Source organism: Apis cerana, linkage group LG15, assembly GCF_029169275.1.
Source record: "Apis cerana isolate GH-2021 linkage group LG15, AcerK_1.0, whole genome shotgun sequence".
NCBI lineage: Eukaryota > Metazoa > Arthropoda > Insecta > Hymenoptera > Apidae > Apis > Apis cerana.
Window position 1 is genome coordinate 5,948,495 of NC_083866.1, and position 23,659 is coordinate 5,972,153.

A 23,659-nucleotide genomic window follows, 5' to 3' on the forward strand; every position below is an offset into this window, starting at 1 on the left:
TTTAAATGTTTAAATTTTTCTTTTAATCTTGATAACAATATAATATTGTATAATAATTACAAAATATACCTTTAAAATAAATATATTGTAAGAATATTGTATGAAGAAATTAGAAAATTTAAAGTAATAAGTAACTCTTTATTTAAAATTATTTATTTTTCCATTATATTTATATAAATAAATAAATAAATAAAAATATGAAATATAATAAAAAATACAAAATTTAGCATTTTATAATATATTTATATATCTTAGAAATCAAATTTATAACCATTTCCGGAAACTTTCACTCGTGCTACTAATGGTGCTGATGAATAAGCAACACCTAATAAATTTTGAGATTGTTGTTGTTGCTCTTGTTGCAACTGAATTTGTTCAGGATGAACCTATGAATGATTAATATTAAATAAAAATTTTATATAAATTCAAATTAAACAAAAATTAAATAAATTCTATATAACATGCAATTTTAAATAGCTTTTATATGCTGTTTTTACTTGTGTATGAGACTGTGTAGCTTGCACATTTTCTTGAGATTGAGTTTGAGATTGAGCTTGCCGTAATGAAAATAATTGCGCTAATTGTGTTTGATATGCATTAGCTGGTGAATAGCTATGTATATGGGGTTGTTGAAATTGTTGTAACTGTTGATAATAAGCTAGTATGTTAACTGGATCAACAGAAGCTTGAGAAGGCAACGATGTAGGTGCAGAAGAAACAAAAGTAGGTGTAGTTGCATAGCCATGTGCAATAGGAAATACACCTGTGTAATAAATATAAGAATCAATTATATTTTTTAAAGATATGAAATATTTTGTAAATAGTACAAACCTAAACCAGAGTTTTTATAAGCAAGAGCGTTAGCAATATTTGGTAAAACTCTTTGCGCTAATTGAAGATTTCCAATATTGGAACTAAATGATTGGTGTGAATTAGGACCATTAAAAGCAAAAGCTGTTTGTATTAAACCTGGTCTAATAAAGCTGAAAGACGCATGCTGATCAGAAGTGCCAAGAACATTTGTTGGTTTTACACTTTGAATGGATGATTCGGCATATACCGAAAAAAACATAATATAAAAAAGTATAATATATTTCTGAAAATAATAACTTCTATAAAATATGCAATTAAAATAGATTACAATTAGAAATACTTACCAACATCTTATAACGTATAAAAAGTTCAAAAATTTTTTGCTAAACAAATGACACTATTATCACTGATGAATACAACACATTCTGACGTTAAAATACTCTGTGGAGAGTTATATATCACGAAAGCAGCTAAGTTGATACGTGAGTAGCATCGCATCGATATATTTTCGCTACATACAATTACACTTTCTCCAAGATACCAAGATAACAATCCATGAATAACAATCATTCAATATAGTTTTTCTTTTTATGATTAATCCAAATCATTAAAATATCATGCAATAATTAGAAAAAAATCTACCGAATGTTATAAAATAAAATTTATAACGTTTATAACGTTAATAAAATTATTAATTGTTGTACATAAAATTTTAATAAATATTTTGTATATTTTAAAATATATACAAGATTTTAGTTAAATAACATTAAAACGAATAGGCATAAGTGAAACATTTTTGTTTAATTCGTTTATAATTGTGTAACATCGATGAAAGTTGCTTTCATTTGATATAGAATTGATACACGCATGAGTTATTCATTGTAATCAGTTAATCGTGTATGGAATATTAAATAAATTATTTTACAGGCAGTGTTTTGATTTATTCATGTTTTGCACATATTTGGAAGCCTTATTTATTTTTTATTGTAAAACATTTTTAAATTTGTTTTGAAAATATTTTATACTTTTTTGTATTCAATAATTTGCAGTACTTTATATTACAAAATGTTTTTCTAAATTTTTATATAAACATTGTATTGTATTGTTATATAATATAATATCCAATAAAAAATTTGCAATACAAAGATATAATTGTCTATTTGTAATTTTAATTTTGATATAATATTTATATATGTTATAATAATAAAATTTTTATTGCTATGCATATTATAAAATTTTTGATAATAGTATTAATTTTTTTTCATTAAATAACCAATATTGTGCATACCTTAAATAGGTATATTTCTCTTATAAATATTTCAATAATTTTACTATTGATAAATTTATTGATCATGACATAAATTTGTGCGAAGAGATTCTTTTTTATAATATTGTTTTACATATTAGAGAAATATGATTGATAAAACATACCCATAGCGGTAGTTGCAAATAATGAAAAACAACTCCACCATGTTGCTAAACCTAATAATCCTCTATAGACATCCACAGTAAATATCTGTATAAAAATATATTAGAAGTCTTTTTAAATTATTTCTCTTGATACATTGAAATGCAATGATTATAATTATAATTATAATATATATTATAATTTTTACCTGTTTTAAGGAACTTAGAGTAAGTTGAAAATCTTGTGCTGTTTGCACAACAGTTTTTTCGTTATCATAATCACTTATTACATCTGATATAAATTTTGGTAGTTCATCAGCTGGGCATTCTTCAAGTGATGAGGCTTTCAAAAGTCCTTCCCATGTATAATCACCTAATGTACGAATATCATTACAAAATTACATATATAATTATTAAAATATTTTATTAAAATTGATATTACCTAAAGTTTTATACATGAATGTAAAAAATAAACATATAATTATCGGAACAATAAACTGTAAAGCTACAACGCATAAATAATAAAATACTGCAGCAATCTGAAACAAATTATAGAAAAGATTTAATTCCTTATTAATTCTTAATAATTCTTATATTAAATAATTTTTAATTAATTTTTTTTTATTGTATGTATTTTTATTTTTTGATACCTTTTTTTGTAAATCTATATTTGTAATTCTACCAGCTTCTTTTTTTTGATTTTCTAACCTTTGCATAGCTAAATTGAGATATGATTGTAAATATATTGGCATCAATAAAAATTTTAATAAAACTGCAACAATAATTGCAATTAATCTCATACTTTCAAAAGTTGAAGTTGTCATCCTATAAGAATTCATCTATAAAAAAAATTGGATAGATAAATATATTATGATAATTATTATTTCTTAACTTACAATGGTCCACTCATACCACTAAATATTCGAATAGTGAGATAATCTCTGCTTATGGGTTTAATCCATAAACTTATTAATAAAAGTGGAGAAACATAACTGATGTTTGCTATTAATAATAATAATTTCTGATTTTTATAATATCTGAAAAATATAATTTTTTATTAAAATGCATAAATCTAATAAATTTAATAAATCAAAGATTTATTTAAATTTACCTTAATATATCCCAATGCATTTTTGACATTCTTAAACCTGGAAAAGTAAACAAGGAACCAAGTAAACCACACCACAAAGCAAGGAAGAATTTTACTATAATTTTTGATGCAGGTCCTCTATAAAAGAAATATTAATAGTGAAAATATAATCAGATGAAAATATAATCAGAAAAAAATTATATAAAAAAAAAATACTATAAATCTTTGTACAAGTTTATAAAATAATGATTAAAATATAAATAATAATGATTAAGAATTATTATTTATAAAAGAAAATGTTTATAAATAAAAAAGCTTATGAATAAAACTTACGTAGAAGAAAGACCTTGATTATTTAAAAAAAGAGATGCACTATGATTGAAACTTGCATAAGCTTTATCTAATCCAATTTCAAGATTATTTTCATCAACAATAAAAATTGTCATAGCTATAAGAAGATAAGCAAATCCAGTTACAATACATGTAGATCTTTCACCTATGCTTTCTTCTCCTTTAAAATATTGTATCCACAAGGAAAGTAATACTTTGCTAAATATTAATTAAAGAAAATAAATTTTGAAAAGAATAATATATATTTGTAATAATACAAGTCAATAAATATAAAAAGGATACAATGCAAAACCCAAAACTAATGAGCACCAAAGCATACTTAGATTAATTTCATCTTTGATTGGATATAAATAATTATATATCTATTAAATAATATTTAAATTATAATTATAAAATATTAGAGAAATATAAATACAAATAAAAAAAAAAAAAACTTTAATTTACCTCTGTCATAACATAAACTGCAGTAGCATAAATAGAAAAATCTAATAACCACTGATATTCTGTATAATATTTTAAATGCACTACATCTAATATAGTTATTTTAGTATTCTCAAGCGTAATATCTAAATTTCTAGGAACATGAAAAACTTCTTTAACTTTTCCATTTTCTGTATGTTTGCCTTTCTTAGATTTTTCTTTTGGTACACCAGCAAGAATTCTAAGTTGCTGATCAGTTGGATATAAATAACGTGTCAACCTATTAAATTATTATAATATTTTTTATTAATTATGAATTTCAAGTGCATTATATTTATATTCAATTAAAAAGATACCCAGTAGAACATAAAATCCATCTTGCTAAAGAAAAATGTGGAGTTAATTTTTGAATGACACTGACCATAATAAGTGTGATAACTAACTGAGCTCCCAAGAGAGCCTAAAATATTTAAGTTTAAACATTATTTAAGTTTATTATTTATTATTAACTATTATTTATTATTATTATTAACATCATTAAATCTTTACATAAATATCACATATAGTTATATATAAATTACCATAGTTGAAAATGAGTAAATTAAAATTAACCTAAGGGTTATTTATTTTACATAAGTATTTGTTCCATTGTGAAATAGAAATTTCTCTGGAAATTGTTAATTAATACTGATAATAAAAATATATTAAAGTAATGAATTATCTTGTGTTTAATAATATTAAACCGTATTTCACCATTTTAAATAGCACACAACGAAATAGCTCATTTTATAAATAGTTGTAACCTCACAAAACTAAAAACATTGTAATCTTTTGTACAGGATATGAGGTTATTTCCAGTTTTATCTATAGAAAGGAAAGTTCGACAATTGTAAAAACATCTAGCGGACAAATTTCGAAATAGATATTATCAAATTTGTTCAGCATAAAGTTAAATTTGTTCAATTATTACATTATTACAATTACTATAATTAAATATATTAATTATAAAGAAAATATTTATTCACATACAAATCAGAGATATAAAAAAGATCTAATATTTAATTTTATGTTTAAATATATGTAAAAATATGTTTAAATTAGATCATAAAAAATTAATGTTTAATATATCCGGTTATGAATAGTAAATAAATTTATTTGATCTAAATTAAAATATTATACTTGTATTTTATGAAAATAATATTTAATAATAATTTTAAATATTTTTAAGATTATAAAAATGGATTTAAATATAATGCTATTAATAATTTTTTAAATAAATTTTAATAAATGCTATAAATTAATTTTTTATATGTAGTGTTAATATACAATTATAAATGTTTGATGAGCAACAAAATATCGACGATTTTTAAAATTTTTAATTAATAAATTAAATAAAAGAATAATAAAGTTAATCAGATATCGGAACTATTTTTTATTCGCATAAATATTACAGAACAAATATAATATAAGAAAATAAATAATCAAAAAAAAACTAGAGATAACAAAATATTGAAATTAATGTTGTAACTTCTAGAGTATTGCAAATAAAACTTAATAAAAAAATAAAAAATAATACAAAAAAAAATAAAAAATACAATAAAAATTAATCTCTTGAGTATCAATGACATTTTTTTAAAAAATAAAATAGAATAAGAACTGAAGATTAACGCCATCTCTTAAATAGCATTAAAAAAATACTTCTTGAAAAAAATTTCTTGACAAAAAATGTTGACAATCAATTTTTATTCTATTTCTATCCTCATTATTTTTTGTTTTTTTCTCGTATCATTTGCTCTCTCTTTCTATATTTGCTTTTGACACATGATTTTATTTAATCGAAAAAGATAATTAATTAAACAAGTTCATATATCTGTTTATAAATTTCAATTTTTTCAAATGAAAATGAAACTATAGTGTAAATTTACTTAAATACATATAAATTGCTTAATATCATTATATAAATATGAAATAACTAACACCAAATTAATTATCAATCCTATATAGATATATATTTCCAAGATCTGATAGAAATCTTTCTTTGGAGGATTTCCATTTAACTAATTACATAATACTGTAATTATAAACGAACAATTTTTCCTTGAATTTATCATTTACATACTTATAAAATCGATCATTAATCAATCAATTATATGATTCATTTGTTATTAAAAACTTTATCAAAGACATAATGAAAATCATTGTAAAAACTATATAAAGAATTTATACTATGAATTTATATGATTTTTTAATTATTGACTGATTATTGATCGAAAAATATTATTTTTTTTTACTTATAAAAAAATATTTTAATATCACATATAATATATTATATATAAATAATGATTTTGAATGAATTAATATAAATTTAATATATTCAGCAAATACGAAAAATCTTTCTATTTCAATCGCTTATTTGGAGGAACGAATAGAGGAAACTGATATAAAAACAACAGACATCAGTTTGCATGATCAAATGTGAATAAGTGTTTACCGAGTGTAGACAGTATAAAAGATTGTAAGTGCTCACGTACATATGTGTATATTTTTATAATTTTTATAATTTACTAAATAAAAATAGAAAATGAAGACAAAAATAACTAGTGTGCGTGATTAATATAATGTTCAAAATTAAAAATGTTGTTAAAATCGTATTTTTAGATATTATATTAGATATTTTTAATATCTAAAAAAAAAAAATTTGTAGAAAAAAAATTATTCTATTATAATTATTTATTATGCTAAACTTGTAATTATTTATTTATATATTTATTGTGAATGAAATTTTTATCAAATTAACAAATATTGCATAAATTATTATAGAATTTAAAAATTTTTTATTTTTTGTTAAATAATTTAAACTTTTCTCAATAATTATTAACATTAATATTATAAATAATAGTTGTAATAAATAATTAATTTCTCTAATATAATAAAGTTTGTATCGAATTGTAAAATTAATTTTTAATAATCTTGAATTCAGTTTAAAAATTATTGCATTATTATTTTCAATGATGTTTGAAATTAAATAATTATTAAACAATTACATTAAATACATTATTATTTTTCTAAAATAAATTTTTAAAAAAATTTGTTTTATTGTTATATTAATTGAAATAAATTGAAGTAATAATTAAATATGATATAATACGATATATCTGGAATAATGAAATTATAATAAACATTAAATAGTATAGTATTTCAAATACATAATTAATGTGTGACTAATTACCAACTTTAGAAAAAGATCACCTAAAACTAATTTTATCTAATTATTTATATATTATCAATTAAAAGCAGTTATTAATTTATTGAAAACTGTTCTTGTAGTTTTGAATTAAATAATTGAATTAAACAAAGAAAAAAAGGTTAAATTGAATTAATTAAAAAATTATTTAAAAATCAGAAAAAAGACCAGAATTTATTAAATAAATTTTTATTAAATCTTATAACTTTAAAATTAAGGGAACTAAAAAGAAAAACAAATATATTTTCATTGCAGGAGTCAGCAAATAAAAATAACAATGATGACATCGATTTTTGAGATTTCTTTTCTTCTATTTGTACTGGCATATCCTTGCCACGCACAAAATGATTATATTAAATGCCAGACTAGTTCAGAATGTCAACCAAATCATTGTTGTACCTTAGGTATTTCATTTTGTAGAAAAAATAAATTCATTTTACATAAAAAATTAACAATTTATTTTTTTAAAATTAATAATTTTTATAATTTATTTATATAATTTTAGGATCAGTAAGATATAGTATACCACAATGTAAGCCTATGCAAGAAAAAGGAGAAGTTTGTAGACCAACTAATGTAACATTTAATGTTACTCTTGGTTATCCGGATGGTAGTTTATTGAAAATAGAAGACGTACATTTCATTTTTTGTCCTTGCACTGATGGACTTTCATGCGAAAAAGGCATTTGTAAAGAAATAAATTAAAAAATATGATACAATTCAATTAATCAATAATAAAAATTAGACAACTAAACAATTAATGCAGAACAAAGAAAAAAAATTTTTTATTATAAAAAATGTATGAATAAAATTAATAAATATATTTGATATAATGAATAAAAAGACAATTAATTAATAATGAAGGTAATTAATAAAACTTGATATGTAAATTAAAACAAATTTTATAATTAAATTATACCAAATGAATAAATTATTTCTAATTTTATTATTTCTATTATTTCTAAAATGTAATAAAATAATATTAACAATTTTCTCTGAAAATTAAAAAAAAATCAATTTCAAAAAATTTAAATTAGAATAAAAAAATATAATTATATAATAATATTATTAAATGTAATCTTGTTTAATTATAATTAACAATTCAAATTATTTTAAATAATGCTAAATGTTAAATAATGCAAAATAAAAATAATAAAAAATATTATTTTATTTAATTTTATATATTATTTAAACGATAATTTATTTTTTTTTTGTCCTTGAAATATTCTTAATCGATGATAGTAATTTAATTTGATATACGATCTTATTTATAGAGTCGAACATCTTTGTTGTATTATGTCGGTGACTAATTTTTCAGTTAAAATAGATAACCGTAACCGAATAGAAATTATGATATTTTATTTGTCAATGCACATAAAAGAAAATATTTAAAAAAATTGTGTATTTTACGATATGGACAGTCAAGTATGTGGAGACGGTAGATTATTAGATTTAATTGATGAGATTTGGCATAAAGAACGTTTGCCTATAGATGATATTTCAGTACCAATAGCAGAATTACCTGATCCTGAAAGTGATAATGGTGATTCTCATATGACATTGAAAGAATTAGAACAAAAGTGGAATAATCTAGCTTTAGGAACTCTCAGTGAAAACCATTTACATTCTCCAACACCTTCTCATAGTTAAATAAGTAATGGTTTGTAATATATAATAATTGAATATAACTAATATATTAATAATTTATTATATATTTTAATTACAACAAATTATATTTTTGCTCATAATATGTATATATATATATTCTATTATAGATTTAAAAATGGAATTTCCAAATATTGGAGCAAGATGTTCAATCAAAGATTGCAAACAATTAAATTTCTTACCATTTGAATGCAATCATTGTCATGATTTATTTTGCAAAGAACATTTTCATATATCTTCTCATAAATGTTTAAGTTTTAAAGATAAGATAACATACACTAAAATAAAAGCATCAAGTTATACATGTTCAGAGGAATTTTGCAAAGAAATATCGCCTATTGAAATGCAATGTATTAAATGTAAAAAACACTTTTGTCTACAACACAGATATCATGGTTGTTTAGAATATACAAATGAAGAAAAAACAACAAAGTTAAAAAAGTGGCAAATACCAAAAAAACAATTTGCAGAAGCGAAAGCTATAGTGGATGAAGAAATTTCAAATACTTTGAAGAAATCTAAAAATACTGCAATGGCTAATAAAGTATTATATTTAAATAGTTAAAAAAAGATATTATTAATATTAATTACTTATTAATGTATAATTATTATTTATGATATTATTTAATTAGGTAAGGCTTATGCGTTTAAAGGGTTCTGCTGTTGGTGTGAAAAATATACCAATGAATGAGAGATGTTATTTTCTTGTATATCTCCCAATTACAATATCTAATAAACATATAGGATCATCAAAAAGTATTTATGTGAATATAAATTGGACAATTGGGAAGGCAATAGATTCAATAGCTGATATATTAAAAATATCCAATAATAATAATTTAGCAAAAGCATGCAAACTACAATTATTTCATTATGCAACTGGTGTATTAATATGTAATGAAATGAATATGCTATTAACAAAATTATTTGAAAATTCTGAACTTGTTGATGGACAAAGTATAATTTTAGAATATTCAAATAGTACTTTTGTAGATTATACTTTATATAAATAAATATTTACAAAAAATAATAAAATTTATTTTTTAATTTATTCATCCTTAAAATATATTTTATTAATACATATATATTTTATTAATATAAAATTTACCAATAATAATTTATTGGTAAAGATAAAAAAACAGTTTTAGAATAATATTTTGTTTATTACAAACTAGATAGTTTTATATATCAGTTTTATATTTATTTTTGATAAAAAGACACGCAGATGAATTATATATATACTTAATAAACAAATCATTTACACCAGATTATTGTCAAGTTTTTTCAAATAAAATGATGATGATACTTTGACTTTGGCACTGGACGTATTTTTTTGTCTTATTTAAATTACACTAATGTAATAAAAAAATAACAATATTAATTAAAAAATAATTAATTAATATTATATAAATAATATTAATTAATTACTTTTATATTGTATTTAATATAAATAATAATAAAATTATATAAATATATAATAAAAAAGATATGTTTTTAACCATGTGCGTGTTTCAATATTGTTATTTTATTCCATTTCGTTGAATTAATCAATAAAATTATTTATTATGAGACAGGAAAGTCTTAAATACGCACACGGTAAAATATTTTCGGAAATAACTATATAAATACATAAAAAATCTTAAATCTCTTAGAATTGTTTCTATTTCTTAAACTATAAAATGTAAGTCTTTTGTAGGATATTTAAAGGCTTGATGCTTTTAATACTTACAATACTACTATTACTTATAATTATATATAATGTGCGAATAATATATTAATTTTAGTGCAAAAATTACCAACATATGAAATTTACTATTATTATTTATTTTTTATAAATTATATACATAATAAAAAAATTAATATTTGTTATAAAATTAATTGTGGTTATTTTAATATATAATTAATTATATTAATTTAATCAATCTTTTATAGTGAATAAAAATGTTTTTTCTCATATGAGTAATTTTTGCAACAAATTTGATATTAACTAAATATATATATTGAATAATATCATTATTTAAATATTTCGTTTTAGATTGAATTTATATAGTTTAAAAGCAACCAGCCTGTGATTGTTCAATTTTCAAGAAAATTTCAAGAAAAAATATATGGCTACATTACTTAATATAATTTGTTGACAACATATAACATAAATTGGTAATGAAGAAAAAAAAATAAAATTATAAAAATAGAACATTATGTAAAAAATAAAAAATCATTGCTAAAATATAAATGAAAATTGTTTTTAAAATAAAAAAAAAGTTTGATGAAAACAAAAATAGAAATTATGTATACAAGAACTGCAATACTTATAAGTAAAGCCATCCGAATTTTTCCACATTTTTTAGTATCATGACTTCTTGATCGAATATTGGCCACCTGCCTATTTGGAGGAATTTGATAACGGTAGGTGGCCTGAAGTCAAGCTCAGGAATGCCAACGAGACTTTTGCAATTCAATTTGGCCTTCTAATGTTTTAGCAAGATAAATGACAAATAATTGACTAAGAGCTATTCCTAAAGCAATACCAGCTATTGTGTACAAATTGCGTTCTGCCCAACTTCTCACAATTTCAATGCAACCACTAGTCCATACTTTTTTACCTGCTTCAGAAACTGGTAGCATTTGTACTTTATAGCCACACATTATATTCACAAGTCCACTCTAGAAATTTGAATAATATTTTAAATATGTTATTAAGAAAGTATTAAAAATACTTACTGATATATCTGTAGCATTAATGCAACATGAAAATGGTGCACCACAACGTTCTACACTAGGACTGGAACAATTAAAATATTCATTCTTTCCCCAATCTAAATATCCTTCTTGACTTAAACCACAACACCTGAACTGTTTAAAAAAAACAAATTTTTTAAAATAATGCTAATTATAATATATATATATTAAATATTCTATTATAAAATTTCTTACTTTTTGCTGACCAAAATCAATAAAATTTTGTAGATCAGGATCTTCTCTATATGTTTGTATGATTTTATCTGTGAATGACTCTTCCAATAATGATTGTAATGTATGTGGAAATATAAAACCAACAATTGCTATACCCATTTCAAGCAGAAAGAATACCAATAGACACAATGAATACTACAGTAAATAGATTATTAGATATTACATTAGTTATTAATAAACTTTCAAATATAATACATCTATTAATACTAACAAATTTAAGAAGACAAGTATTTTCACGTAATGCTCCTACACATCCTGCAAAACTAACAACAAAGACTACTGCTCCTGCAATAACCATTACAAGTGAAATATTGAGAATTACATCATATACATTTTCCACTCTAACAGAACCAGTTGCTTGCCATTTATCCACAAATGCATATAAACCTACTCCAATTAGAAGTCCTCCAAATAACTGCATAATAAAATAAATAAAATATTTAAAATTTTATTTTCTTTATTCATAAATAGTAATACTAATAACATTAATAGTAGTAGTATAATAGTATTTATTAATTATAATAAAAATAATAATTCATAATATGAATAATAATATACTCACCCAAAAAACAAAATTGAGCATAAATATCATATATTTCACACAAGAACTAACATAAGTGAAATTATTCGTTCGTCTCCGATTATTCATCATTATAAAGTAAAAACAGTTTTAAAAAGTATTAATTAGTATATACAAGATATTCGTACTTTTAATTATATATACAAATTACATCGATTAATTATTTCATAATTCCATATATTCAACGCATATTTACTATTTCTTTCTTTAATCGGTGAAATATATTTGATCGTTCATGAATCAAAGCAAAAATATAATGCACCATACTTTGACAGCTTACTTTGCATCCGCCATTACACCTCTGTTTCTCATATTCCTCGAATTCAAGTTTAAAATCAGCTGTCCATACATTCCATGTTTCAACGAAATAAACGGAATACATGTATAAACCAAACAGAAAATTCTAAACGAAGTAATTATTAGCGCTTGATTTGTTTTAAATTTTTAATACTTATACGTGTTTATATTAAAAGAAAAGATATAATTTTTATTTGAAACAATGACATCAGTACAAGACAGTAAGTTTATTATTTATTTATTACAATTCATGATTTTCAGGTTAATAGAATTATTAAATATTAATATATAGCTTAAATTAAATGATTTAAATAATAATATATTAATAATATAATAAATTAAATATAAAATTTTATTATAATATTAAGTTTTGTAACATTTTGTTATTTATTTATTTATTTATTTTTATATATTTATGTAGAAAATCTTACTTTTGACATATAATATAAACAATATATTAATACTTCAAAATATTAATATTATAAATACTTATTTTAGTATAGTATTAAAAGATATAATATTAATTAATTATATAAAACTATAAAATTATAAAAATTATAAATTATAAAAGTTAATAAAATTATACAAAATTCAATGTAATTTATATTTATTATACATTATAATATATATTTATTTGCAGGATTAAAATTGAAAAGATCATATGATAATTGGACTACACGTGAACAGTTATATTTGGCTTCAAGTGTATTGAAATCAGGAGATCAAAACTGGATGAGTGTATCAAGATCATTAAAAGCAGTTGTTGAAAAAGAAACATCAAGACCATCTGATTGGTTTTCTCAAAAATCTTGTGCGATTCAATATGCATATTTATTAGAAAATGCAGATACACCTAAAAGAAAAAAAAGAGAAAGTGGAGAAACAACAGGTGAATCAATAGTAAGAAGATTAACACAAGAAAGGATAACTGAATTAGGACAAATGTTAGCTTTTCAAAGAGAAGAATATCAACAACTTAAAACTGAAATAAATATGTTAAGATCTGGGTCAATAACAGATGATAAATTAAACAAAATGTGGCTTGCAATTGAACAAGAAGAACGAGAACAAGAACAAAAAGCAAGAGCACATTCTGCATGGTTAGCAAAACGTCAACAAAAGCAAGAATTAAATTCACCACAAACAGTATCCAATATAAGTCAACGTAAATCTAGTGAAAATATAGTAGAAATTCAAGAAACAATAGAAAATGTAGAGGAAGATGAAAAGAAAGCTAGAGGAGGAAGATCACCATTGTTAACAAGTCTATTAAAATCACCAAGTCCAACAACACAAATTCAAACATCAACTACTACAGGACAAATAAGTTCTCCTACAATTACAAGTCTACTTGGTTCTAGCCCTAAAGTACCAAATTCTCAATTAACACAAAATGTATCTCCCCAATTGCATCAATTAGTTACATCTGCGATTTCAAATGTACCACCAGAAAGACCATCAGTTGGTGCACCTACTTTATCTATGTTATTAGAAATGCCAGCTAATACACAAAGAGGTCCTTTACCTAATTTACAGTCAACACCAACTATTATATCTCAACAAAATGTAACTGAAATTCATAATTGTCAATCTCAATCTGTACATCAAGTAACAGTACAAAATGAAACATCTGTACCTCAATCTTTAATAACAACTCCAAATATCACATCAACAGAAAGTATGGTACAGATTATAGATCATATAGATGATGTAATACGTAAAGATATAATGGCAGATGTAATGGACAAAGATGAAATTAATGAAATTATTGGAGATATAGAAGAATTAATAAAAGAAGAAATTACTGGTAGTCCACAAGCTTTAGATACAGCTACATCAACTATTAATACTCTTACTGTACCTCAAATTCAAGAAGTACCAATAGTAACAGAACGTCCAGAACCTAGAGATGTAGATGAAACTGTATCACTTTCTAATTCACCAGAAAGTGAAATGGCTATTGAAGAAATTGATTCTAGCACATCAAATATTGCAGAAATTATAGGAACAGTTGCTATAGAACCACAAGAACCCAAAGTTATTGTGGCTGAAATATCTGAAACCATAACAAATACATCAGAAGAAATAAAATCTGAAGAAAGTACATGTTTTGAAAGAATAGCATTAAAAGAAGAACTTGTTCCTGAATTAAATACTCAAGACAGTGAAAACAGTAAAGACACTCCATTAGAAGAGAAACAAATAGTTGATGAATTTGATACTGAAATGGATTCTACTTCAAATATAGAAACTGAAGAAAATGACTCAAAAATAGCTACAAAAGAGTTAATGGATGAAATAGCAGAAGATGAAGCTGAGGAAGAAGAAGAAACTGAAGTAGTTGTACCAGAAATTAAAGAATGTTCTACTAATAAATTACAAAGAGTATCTTCTAATGAATTAGAAAATAAAAATAACATGGAATTGGATCAATTAGAAATGCATCTTGCTAAAATTACTGGTGAACAGCAAGATGTTCCATCAGCAGAAGTTGTTAGTGTTTCATCTGAAGTAACAAATGATCTTCCTAGTACAGAGGATACAGAAAAATCACAAGATATTAGTTTAATTTTAGAAGATGATGAAAGTAGTTCAGATGATAAAAAGAAAATAACAGAAGAACAGATTATAGAAAATACAATTGAAAGTACAGAATCTATTGAATCATTCAAAGAAGAACCTATAATTGTAATAAAAGAAAAAACTATTATTGAAGTAAGTGAAGAATCACCAGAAAAATCTCAAGAACAGACAGAAGAAGCTTTAGAAATTTATACAGATGAATTTAAAAAAGAAGATACAAAAGATTCTTCAGAAGATACAACAAGTTCTATTTTACAAGATATAGAAATAAAAGAAGAAGAAATAGAGGAAACAGCAATTGTAGAAGATTCTACTCAGTTGGTGTCTCCTGAAAATATAAGTTTAAAAATAGAATCTGTAGATCCTAATAATACTGATACTTCTATTATTAAAAAAGAAGAAAATACATATGAAGATTCAAAAATAGAAGAAGAAACAAAAATTCAATTAGAAAATTCATTAATATTAGAAGTGAAAAAAGAAGTTCAAATAAAAGAAGAAAAAGAAGAGAAAAAAAATATAGATATTGAACAAAATGTAAAAAAAGAATCAGAATCTATAATAAGTGCTGGAGAAGATACTGTTGAGTTGGATGAAGAAGAATCATCATTAAGCAAGTTAAGTGGAGGTCGTGCTATGAAAACATATTCAAAAAAACAAAATGCTTCTATTGATAGTGAACCTGAAACTGAAGGTACTGGAGAAGGTGCAGATTATAGAGCATGGAAAAAAGCAGTCATGTTGGTTTATAATCGACTTGCTACCCATAAATATGCATCTGTTTTTTTGAGACCTATTACAGAAGATCAAGCACCAGGATATCATTCAGTTATTTTTAGACCTATGGATTTATCTACTATTAAAAAAAATATAGACAATGGCACAATTAGATCTACAATGCATTTTCAACGTGATGTTATGTTGATGTTTCAAAATGCCATTATGTATAATAAACATGATACATTTATTTATAAAATGGCAGTTTCAATGCAGGAAGAATGTCTACAGCATATGCAGGTAAAAATATAAATGTTAATTATCATTTTTAAGAAATCTTATACATCACTTAATTTTGTGTAGATATTGGTGCAAGTTACAGGAGAAGGAACACTTAGAAGAGAAACAAGAACTGCAGCAAGTAGTAGTAATGAAGCTAATGAAAGTAGCATAAAAAGAAAACGAAGTCACATTACTCCAAGTCCACATGATACAGATAGTCCGCGTTCTAAAAAACGTAGAAAATCAGAAAATGATTAAGACATTTTCTTGTTTATAGGTATATACAAGAATGTGTGTGTGTGTGTGTGTGCGCGCGTGTGTGTGCGCGCGCGTGCGTGTGCGCGCGTGCGCGTGTATATAATTTGATATACATTAAAATTCTCAAGAGCTTTGTTGACAAAAGAAAGGATATATCTGTTAACATTGAGGGATAATGTTGGATAGACATTTATATTAAATATTTATGTTATATATAATAAGAAATATAGTGACTTAAAATTCTATCTCATTACTTTCACATGACAGTAAAAAATGAAAAAATAGATTTTATATTAATAATTATAAAAATTACAAAAAAATTAAAATCATATTTATTTTCTTTTAACACATTATTATTATAATTACATACTATATATATAATGAAAAAAAAATTATTTGTAATATGGTATTAAAAAAATTTTTTTTATTTTAAAAAAGATGCAATAAAAGCATTTTATAAATATAATTTTTTAAAAATATTAAATAACAAAAAAATTTACTAAATAAATAATTTAAATTATAGCTTATAGAATAATGTAATTTGTTCTACCATAATAAAAAAAAAAGCCTGCCATTTATTCCACTTTTGTAAACATTTAAATTTTAGATACAAAATACAAATAAATCATTAGTATAATAAAACATATGTAAGAAATTTAAACTTTATAGTCGTATAACTTGTTAAAATTTAAAGAAACTTTATAATGGGCTATTATGCCAGCGGTGATACACGAAAAATAATACAAACTTCTGACGATGATGAAGGTTATGAAAATCAATCATCTTGTACTACAGTATCTGTTGGAATATTAAATCAATTAGAAGATAGAAATAAACAATACTTTATATTTGGAATTTCTCAAGGAATTGTAAGTTATTATTATTAAAAATAATACATTTTTATTTATATGATCTTATATTTAAGTCACCCACACCAACACCACCAATATCCGATGACACTGATCGACCATTCTGGGCTGAAGATGAATTAAGTAGTTCAGAATCAAAGCAGCAATTAAACGAGAAACAGAAACGTCGGCGTAGTTTATCTTATCGTAATCGTATTGCAGTACACAGAAGTCGGTCTTTACTTTTTCAATCATCAAGTTCTAGTTTAGATTCATTATCTGAACGAATTTCACCTGGAGGTATTTTTTATAAATTATTATAAATTATATTATGTATTTTTTATTTTGTATATAATAAAAATAGTATATTTAAAATAAACATAGTATATAAGAAATAAATTCTATATCTATATTTTAATATAATTATTATAGTTTTTAGACGAGAACAATTTACGAAACAATTCAATATAGAACAAATCGGTTATAGTAAAACAAAGAAGAAATATGCACGAAAAAAAGGAACTTCTTATTTAAATAATGGTAAAACTATTTGTACAAAAAATAAAAATATTAATCGGAAATAAATCCAAAGGTATCTCATTTTTCATGAATAAAACATTTTGTCAAAAGATTATTTAACATTGCTAAAAAAATAATTTAATAACAGAAATTTTTTCTTAAAATATTGAATATTAATTTAAATTGCAGTATATATTTATCATCTTATTATTTTTAAAATTTAAATGAAGTATAAATGAAATCAATCAATTAAAGCGCTTTATTAAAAAATACTTGACTAAATATAAATAAAATGCTTTTATTATTATTATAGTTGCTTTGAATAAATTATTATAATATTTAATACAATTTAATAAAATTATTTTCAAATATACAGACAAGAAATTGCACAAATTATGAGCTACTTTATAACCAATGATTATGGTAAAAATCAATATGAAAAAGTTGGTGAAATTCGAACTCGTAAGTGACTTAAATTATATATTAATTGAAAATATTTTTTATATAATTTTTATTTTAATTTAACAATAAATATTGTTAAAATATTAAAATATAAATATATCATATAAATGTGTAATTATATCTTAATATAACATACAATATTATAGTAATATTAAATATTTGAATATTTAAAATTTGAATTTCAAATATATCTAATTTATTTATTACTACAATGAAATATATTTTTATATCTTTTTTAAATTTTTTTAAATTTCAGAATCAACACTACATCCAGCTTTTATTGGGCTTATTTTTTTGAGTTTCTGCATGATATTTATAATATTATCACTATGGAATATTGATAATACAATAAATCCAAAAAATAACACTTATGTATTTTACTTAAAGTCAAAACGTTCACTTTTACATACAGTATCAAACAAATTTTTATCATTTGGTCTTGATACATCTTTACTTCGTGATATAAAAAATCTTCCAATTAAAAATAATAAATTTATAAATTTAGTTCAATATCTTGCACCAGCTTATATTCGAATAGGAGGTACATCTGCTGATTGTTTATATTTTAATCAGGTAAGTTCATTATTATATTAAAGATAAATTTATACATGTAGAGAATGTTTCAAAAATATATGATACTAATTAATTGAAGATTCATAGATTAATTAAAATAAATTTAAGCAACATTTTTGCAAATTATAACTTTATTATTAACAAATTATTAATAAAAATATTAGCCAATTACAAAGTGTATAAACTAATTAATTAAATAAATTCAAGCAATATTATTTGAATTTGTTTGTTTTCAGTCGGCCATATATATTCAACATTACCGTCACAGTTTAATCTATTGCGTTCCATGATTGATCAATATTTTTTTATTTATAATGTTTTTTTAATAAAAATTTTTTTATTAATAACTCATTAAAAAACTATAATGAAAGTTCTTTTTATAAAGAAAAATGTTGCTTAAAATTACCTTAAGAATCTGCAATTAACGGATATTTTTGGGATACCCTATTTATGTATAATAAGACAGTCATATTTACAAAGATAGTTTCTAAAGATATCGCGGATAACTGAAACTAAAATGAATAATAGAGATAATAAAAGATGTTATTATATATATTTATATAAATTTATATAAATTATGCTATATAGACAATAAGGATAATTTCTGAAAAAGTAATTAATCCAGTGGATGGGCAAGATATAACTAATTTTACAATTAATGAAAAAGATTTTGAAAATTTATATAATTTTTCAATAAAATCAAAATTACGAATGATATTTGATTTAAATGTATTAATTAGAAATATTAATGGCTCTTGGGATGATATTAATGCTAAAAATATAATTTCATTTGCCAAAAATAAAAATATGAAAATAGATTGGCAACTAGGAAATGGTAACTTTACAATTTTATTTTTTATATATTTCATATTTATCTTTTAAATAGATTGATTAATAATGATAAAATTTCTAGAACCAAATTCTTTCCATCATGTATTTAATATAAATATTACTGCAATTCAACTTGCATATGATTATCATCAATTAAGGCAATTATTAAATGAAATAGGATATAGTAAAAGTCTTCTTGTGGGTCCAGAAGTAAATCATGTAGGAGATACAAATCATATGGGAGAACATTATGCAAAAACATTTTTAAAAAATGATAAAAATAGTATAAACTATGTCACTTGGCATCAGTATTATTTTAATGGAAAAGAAGCTCAATTAATTGATTTTATAAATATTTCAAATTTTAATTATTTGCCAAAACAAATTAAATCTATGCAAGAAGCAATTCAATCATCAGGAAAAATTATTCCTATGTGGTTATGTATGTCATTATATAATATTATTAGCTTTCTTAAAATTATACTAATAAAATAAAATTTATTAAATAAATTTTAACAAATAAATTTTTTATAGCAGAAACAAGTACAGCTTATGGTGGAGGTGCTCCAGAATTGTCAAATAGATTTGTGGCTGGATTTCTATGGCTTGATAAATTAGGATACAGTGCCAGTACAGGATTAAATACTGTTATTAGACAATCATTGTTTGGTGGAAATTATGCTATGATTGGACCTGATCTTATACCAAATCCAGATTGGTGGGTTAGTGTAATTTATAAACAATTTGTTTCAGAAAAAGTATTAGAATTATCATCAACATCTTTTGATTATTTACGACTTTATGCACATTGCACTCCTGAGAAATCATGGATTGATAAAATTGTAGCAATCACAATATATGGAATTAATTTGTATAAATATTCTGTTAATGTTACTATTCAAGGAATTCCTATATTTCATAAAAATTCTAAGGTTTTTTTGTATGCACTCACTTCTAATAATTTACAATCAAGGTATGTAATAATTATAAGAAAATTAATTTAATTTTAATTTAAATTTAATTTTTTTTACTCTATTTGTTTTCAGAGATATAAAAATAAATGGAAAAGTATTGAAATTGCAATCTAATGGCAGTTTGCCATTATTTCAACCTATAATATTAGAATCCACACAATTAATTACTTTACCATCTTATTCCATGATATTCATTGTAATACATGGCGCATATGTTCCAGCATGTCATACATAAATATATAATGATAATAATAAATTTGATGAAATTTTATATATATTGTATATTTTCTATATAAAAAAATTTATAGATACTATATAACAATATTACAAATAGATAAATATTATAATAAATAATTTTTCTTATTATATCCAAATAATAATAGAACGAACAAATAATAATTGATATAACAATAATTAAATAATATAATTAATATAATATAATAAATATAAATGAAATACAAAATTTAAATATAATCAATTTTGTTTTTTTTCTTTTTGGTATTAAATTAATTAATTTACTTTGTGTAAAATATACGACGATATATAATATAACTAATATAACTATAGATATTATAAAACTAAAGTTTTACTTGTTATTTGAATTAATTCGAAGTTATAAATTACTTAAATTATAAAATATTTTTGTTGTAAATTGTATTGTATCAATAACTAAAGAAAAATTAAAAGAACATAAAACTTAATCATTTTTATTAAATTAAAAGAATATAAATAATTTTTATAAGATATTGTCTACATATACATTACATGTATTTTTATAAATATAAATAATTATGAGATATATATTATTTGTATATATATCTCATTAAAATCAACATATAATATATAATATAAAGAAATTTTTTTTTAATTTTTTGATGTTTATAAATGATTATTAATCATAACATTATATATAGAGTATATTTATTAAGTTATTTATTAGTAGACATTATAATATATTAATAGAAATCAACATTTTTTTATATAATTTTATATAATAATTTTATAAAATTACATTAATATAATACATTGATATAATAATTATACAAATACTGAAAATAATAAAATTGTGGTGAGTGGAATGATTAATTTTATAATCATTAAATAATAAATTATTATTATCAGGTAAAATCATTTATTACAATTAAATTTATTTGAAAAATTGATGGCATTAATAGTTTTAATCAATCTTAATATATATATTATATATATATGTATATATATATATATATTAATATGAAACTAAAAATTTGACAATTTATTGAATTATGAAATATTAAGATATATATGTACATAATATTTTTAATAATTTGACTTTTATATTATTCTTGAGATGAAATAGTAATTGTTTTTCCTTTAGGATCATCAAATCTATCCATTGTACGAATATCTATAATCATAGTAAGTGCCCAAATCATAATTAAAGCTAATATAGCAGTAACAAATATTCCTGTCCAAATTGGAATCGAAGTAAAACCAACACAATCATATGCATCATTAAAAGTTCTTGTATTATTTTTATTTTCTGGAATAAGTTGTACTTGTAAATCTGTAATGCGTAATCTAATAGTATCATTTTTAAATATAATATTTTGTGAACAATGATAAGAAAAATTAAATGGAAAAACAATATCTGTATTTGTTATTAAATTTTGTTGGTTTGAAAGTTTTGAATTTATATAATATGTATATTGAACTGTTTTTAATGTAAAATAGCCTGCAGTTTTAACTTCAAACATAAAAACAAGTTCATGTTGATCCGTAGTTCCATTAAAGGTCAGAATTAAATTAGATGAAGATTTTTTTGTACCTGGTTCATCTTTATATGATGTGAAATTAAAAAGTTCTATTTCATCTTTATTGTTTTCAAGCTATTGAAAATAAAAATTATTCATAAAAATATATTAAATGAATTATAAAATAAAATGCTTGAAATAATGATTGAAATTACCTTTAATAATAATGGTTGACTAGAATATAATAACACTCTATGTGATGAAACAATAAAATGTTTATCTCTATTATTTGTAATGTCTCTCTTTACTCTTTCAGAACTTCTATAATTACATGCTTTTCCTGTGAGTATAGCTATCAAATTAGGACTGGAATCTCTTATTGTTTTATATGTTTCAGGAATAATATCTAAGTTATTAATTGGAACAATCAATAATTGCCCATCAGATACTGAATCCATATAATCATTATAGGTTTGATTATAAAAAGGTAAATTTTCAACAGTATTCATTGCTTTCTCAACAGCAGGAAAATAACTTTTTGAAGTAATAACTTTTTGAAGATGCTAAAAAGTTTAAAAAATTATATTAATATTTAAATAGAAAAGCAAATGAATTCAAATCAAATAATTATTTAAATATATTATAATAACCTGTTTATGTTTTACTAAATCTTCGATACATAAATTATCTTTTATATACAGAAGAACGGGAGGTGAATTTTCTAATTTCTTATGTAGAAAAAGATCAAATTCTTCACTAGTAGTCTTTAAAAAGGGATTCACTGCACCTGTCTGTGCTAAATCAGAATTAATAGATCCACCCCATAGCAATACAGGGACTGCATTATCAGCATGTGAAGATAAAATTTGAAATGCAACGATTAATATAAAAACGAAATAACAAATATTACAAAATCGTGTCATGATGTTTTAGTTAAACAGAATTGTGCAAACTAGACAAGTACTGATCGACTGTGAACGAACAGAAGGTAACACCACCTGATTAGAATCATATGACAAACGTCACGTGATAACATTGT

The 23,659-nt window shown here is 22.1% G+C and overlaps 10 protein-coding genes across 15 annotated transcripts; 6 read left to right on the top strand and 4 right to left on the bottom strand.

Annotated features, from left to right (window-relative positions):
• Positions 1 to 131: 131 nt before the first annotated feature.
• On the bottom strand, positions 132 to 1,606 carry LOC107996266 (uncharacterized). The gene is made up of 4 exons (XM_017054230.3): positions 1,158 to 1,606; positions 832 to 1,096; positions 498 to 763; positions 132 to 386 (listed from the first exon to the last, which is right to left on the bottom strand). The coding sequence occupies exons 1-4, from the start codon at positions 1,161 to 1,163 to the stop codon at positions 252 to 254; spliced, it is 672 nt and encodes a 223-aa protein (XP_016909719.1). The 5' UTR covers positions 1,164 to 1,606; the 3' UTR covers positions 132 to 251.
• Positions 1,596 to 5,787, bottom strand: LOC107996255 (transmembrane protein 161B). Of its 5 annotated transcripts, none has more exons than XM_017054218.3 (12): positions 4,835 to 5,787; positions 4,694 to 4,748; positions 4,438 to 4,541; positions 4,106 to 4,361; positions 3,944 to 4,023; positions 3,644 to 3,859; positions 3,332 to 3,448; positions 3,117 to 3,257; positions 2,871 to 3,045; positions 2,663 to 2,759; positions 2,430 to 2,593; positions 1,596 to 2,329 (listed from the first exon to the last, which is right to left on the bottom strand). In XM_017054218.3, exons 3-12 carry the CDS (start codon positions 4,503 to 4,505, stop codon positions 2,210 to 2,212), a joined length of 1,434 nt encoding a protein of 477 aa, XP_016909707.1. In that variant the 5' UTR covers positions 4,506 to 4,541; positions 4,694 to 4,748; positions 4,835 to 5,787; the 3' UTR covers positions 1,596 to 2,209. The 5 variants fall into 5 exon arrangements, with proteins under 5 accessions (XP_016909707.1, XP_028521773.1, XP_028521774.1 ...); XM_028665972.2 differs by having other exon boundaries at positions 4,663 to 4,748; XM_028665973.2 differs by having other exon boundaries at positions 4,694 to 5,787.
• Positions 5,788 to 6,459: 672 nt separating this feature from the next.
• On the top strand, positions 6,460 to 8,271 carry LOC107996271 (astakine-like). Of its 2 annotated transcripts, none has more exons than XM_017054236.3 (3): positions 6,460 to 6,596; positions 7,581 to 7,729; positions 7,831 to 8,271. In XM_017054236.3, exons 2-3 carry the CDS (start codon positions 7,603 to 7,605, stop codon positions 8,028 to 8,030), a joined length of 327 nt encoding a protein of 108 aa, XP_016909725.1. In that variant the 5' UTR covers positions 6,460 to 6,596; positions 7,581 to 7,602; the 3' UTR covers positions 8,031 to 8,271. The 2 variants fall into 2 exon arrangements, with proteins under 2 accessions (XP_016909725.1, XP_061941754.1); XM_062085770.1 differs by lacking the exon at positions 6,460 to 6,596 and adding an exon at positions 6,615 to 6,683.
• A 467-nt stretch (positions 8,272 to 8,738) lies between these two features.
• Positions 8,739 to 8,989, top strand: LOC107996263 (anaphase-promoting complex subunit 13). Its single transcript, XM_017054227.3, has one exon. The coding sequence runs from the start codon at positions 8,739 to 8,741 to the stop codon at positions 8,973 to 8,975; it is 237 nt and encodes a 78-aa protein (XP_016909716.1). The 3' UTR covers positions 8,976 to 8,989.
• LOC107996262 (AN1-type zinc finger protein 1) lies at positions 8,846 to 10,025 on the top strand. Its single transcript, XM_017054225.2, has 3 exons — positions 8,846 to 8,985; positions 9,101 to 9,534; positions 9,623 to 10,025. Exons 2-3 carry the CDS (start codon positions 9,109 to 9,111, stop codon positions 10,001 to 10,003), a joined length of 807 nt encoding a protein of 268 aa, XP_016909714.2. The 5' UTR covers positions 8,846 to 8,985; positions 9,101 to 9,108; the 3' UTR covers positions 10,004 to 10,025.
• Positions 9,610 to 12,667, bottom strand: LOC107996325 (tetraspanin-33). The gene is made up of 5 exons (XM_017054316.3): positions 12,526 to 12,667; positions 12,175 to 12,378; positions 11,925 to 12,098; positions 11,712 to 11,843; positions 9,610 to 11,654 (listed from the first exon to the last, which is right to left on the bottom strand). Exons 1-5 carry the CDS (start codon positions 12,613 to 12,615, stop codon positions 11,418 to 11,420), a joined length of 837 nt encoding a protein of 278 aa, XP_016909805.1. The 5' UTR covers positions 12,616 to 12,667; the 3' UTR covers positions 9,610 to 11,417.
• A 145-nt stretch (positions 12,668 to 12,812) lies between these two features.
• LOC107996323 (bromodomain-containing protein 8) lies at positions 12,813 to 16,925 on the top strand. Its single transcript, XM_017054313.3, has 3 exons — positions 12,813 to 13,061; positions 13,481 to 16,440; positions 16,504 to 16,925. The coding sequence occupies exons 1-3, from the start codon at positions 13,043 to 13,045 to the stop codon at positions 16,678 to 16,680; spliced, it is 3,156 nt and encodes a 1,051-aa protein (XP_016909802.1). The 5' UTR covers positions 12,813 to 13,042; the 3' UTR covers positions 16,681 to 16,925.
• A 459-nt stretch (positions 16,926 to 17,384) lies between these two features.
• LOC114577322 (uncharacterized) lies at positions 17,385 to 18,121 on the top strand. The gene is made up of 3 exons (XM_062085768.1): positions 17,385 to 17,549; positions 17,606 to 17,828; positions 17,961 to 18,121. The coding sequence occupies exons 1-3, from the start codon at positions 17,385 to 17,387 to the stop codon at positions 18,110 to 18,112; spliced, it is 540 nt and encodes a 179-aa protein (XP_061941752.1). The 3' UTR covers positions 18,113 to 18,121.
• Positions 18,065 to 21,158, top strand: LOC107996324 (heparanase). Its single transcript, XM_017054314.3, has 7 exons — positions 18,065 to 18,120; positions 18,424 to 18,509; positions 18,766 to 19,082; positions 19,671 to 19,917; positions 19,996 to 20,355; positions 20,448 to 20,886; positions 20,960 to 21,158. The coding sequence occupies exons 2-7, from the start codon at positions 18,443 to 18,445 to the stop codon at positions 21,120 to 21,122; spliced, it is 1,593 nt and encodes a 530-aa protein (XP_016909803.2). The 5' UTR covers positions 18,065 to 18,120; positions 18,424 to 18,442; the 3' UTR covers positions 21,123 to 21,158.
• Positions 21,159 to 21,791: 633 nt separating this feature from the next.
• Positions 21,792 to 23,641, bottom strand: LOC107996261 (V-type proton ATPase subunit S1). Its single transcript, XM_017054224.3, has 3 exons — positions 23,271 to 23,641; positions 22,836 to 23,183; positions 21,792 to 22,755 (listed from the first exon to the last, which is right to left on the bottom strand). The coding sequence occupies exons 1-3, from the start codon at positions 23,541 to 23,543 to the stop codon at positions 22,207 to 22,209; spliced, it is 1,170 nt and encodes a 389-aa protein (XP_016909713.1). The 5' UTR covers positions 23,544 to 23,641; the 3' UTR covers positions 21,792 to 22,206.
• Between the last annotated feature and the right edge of the window lie 18 nt (positions 23,642 to 23,659).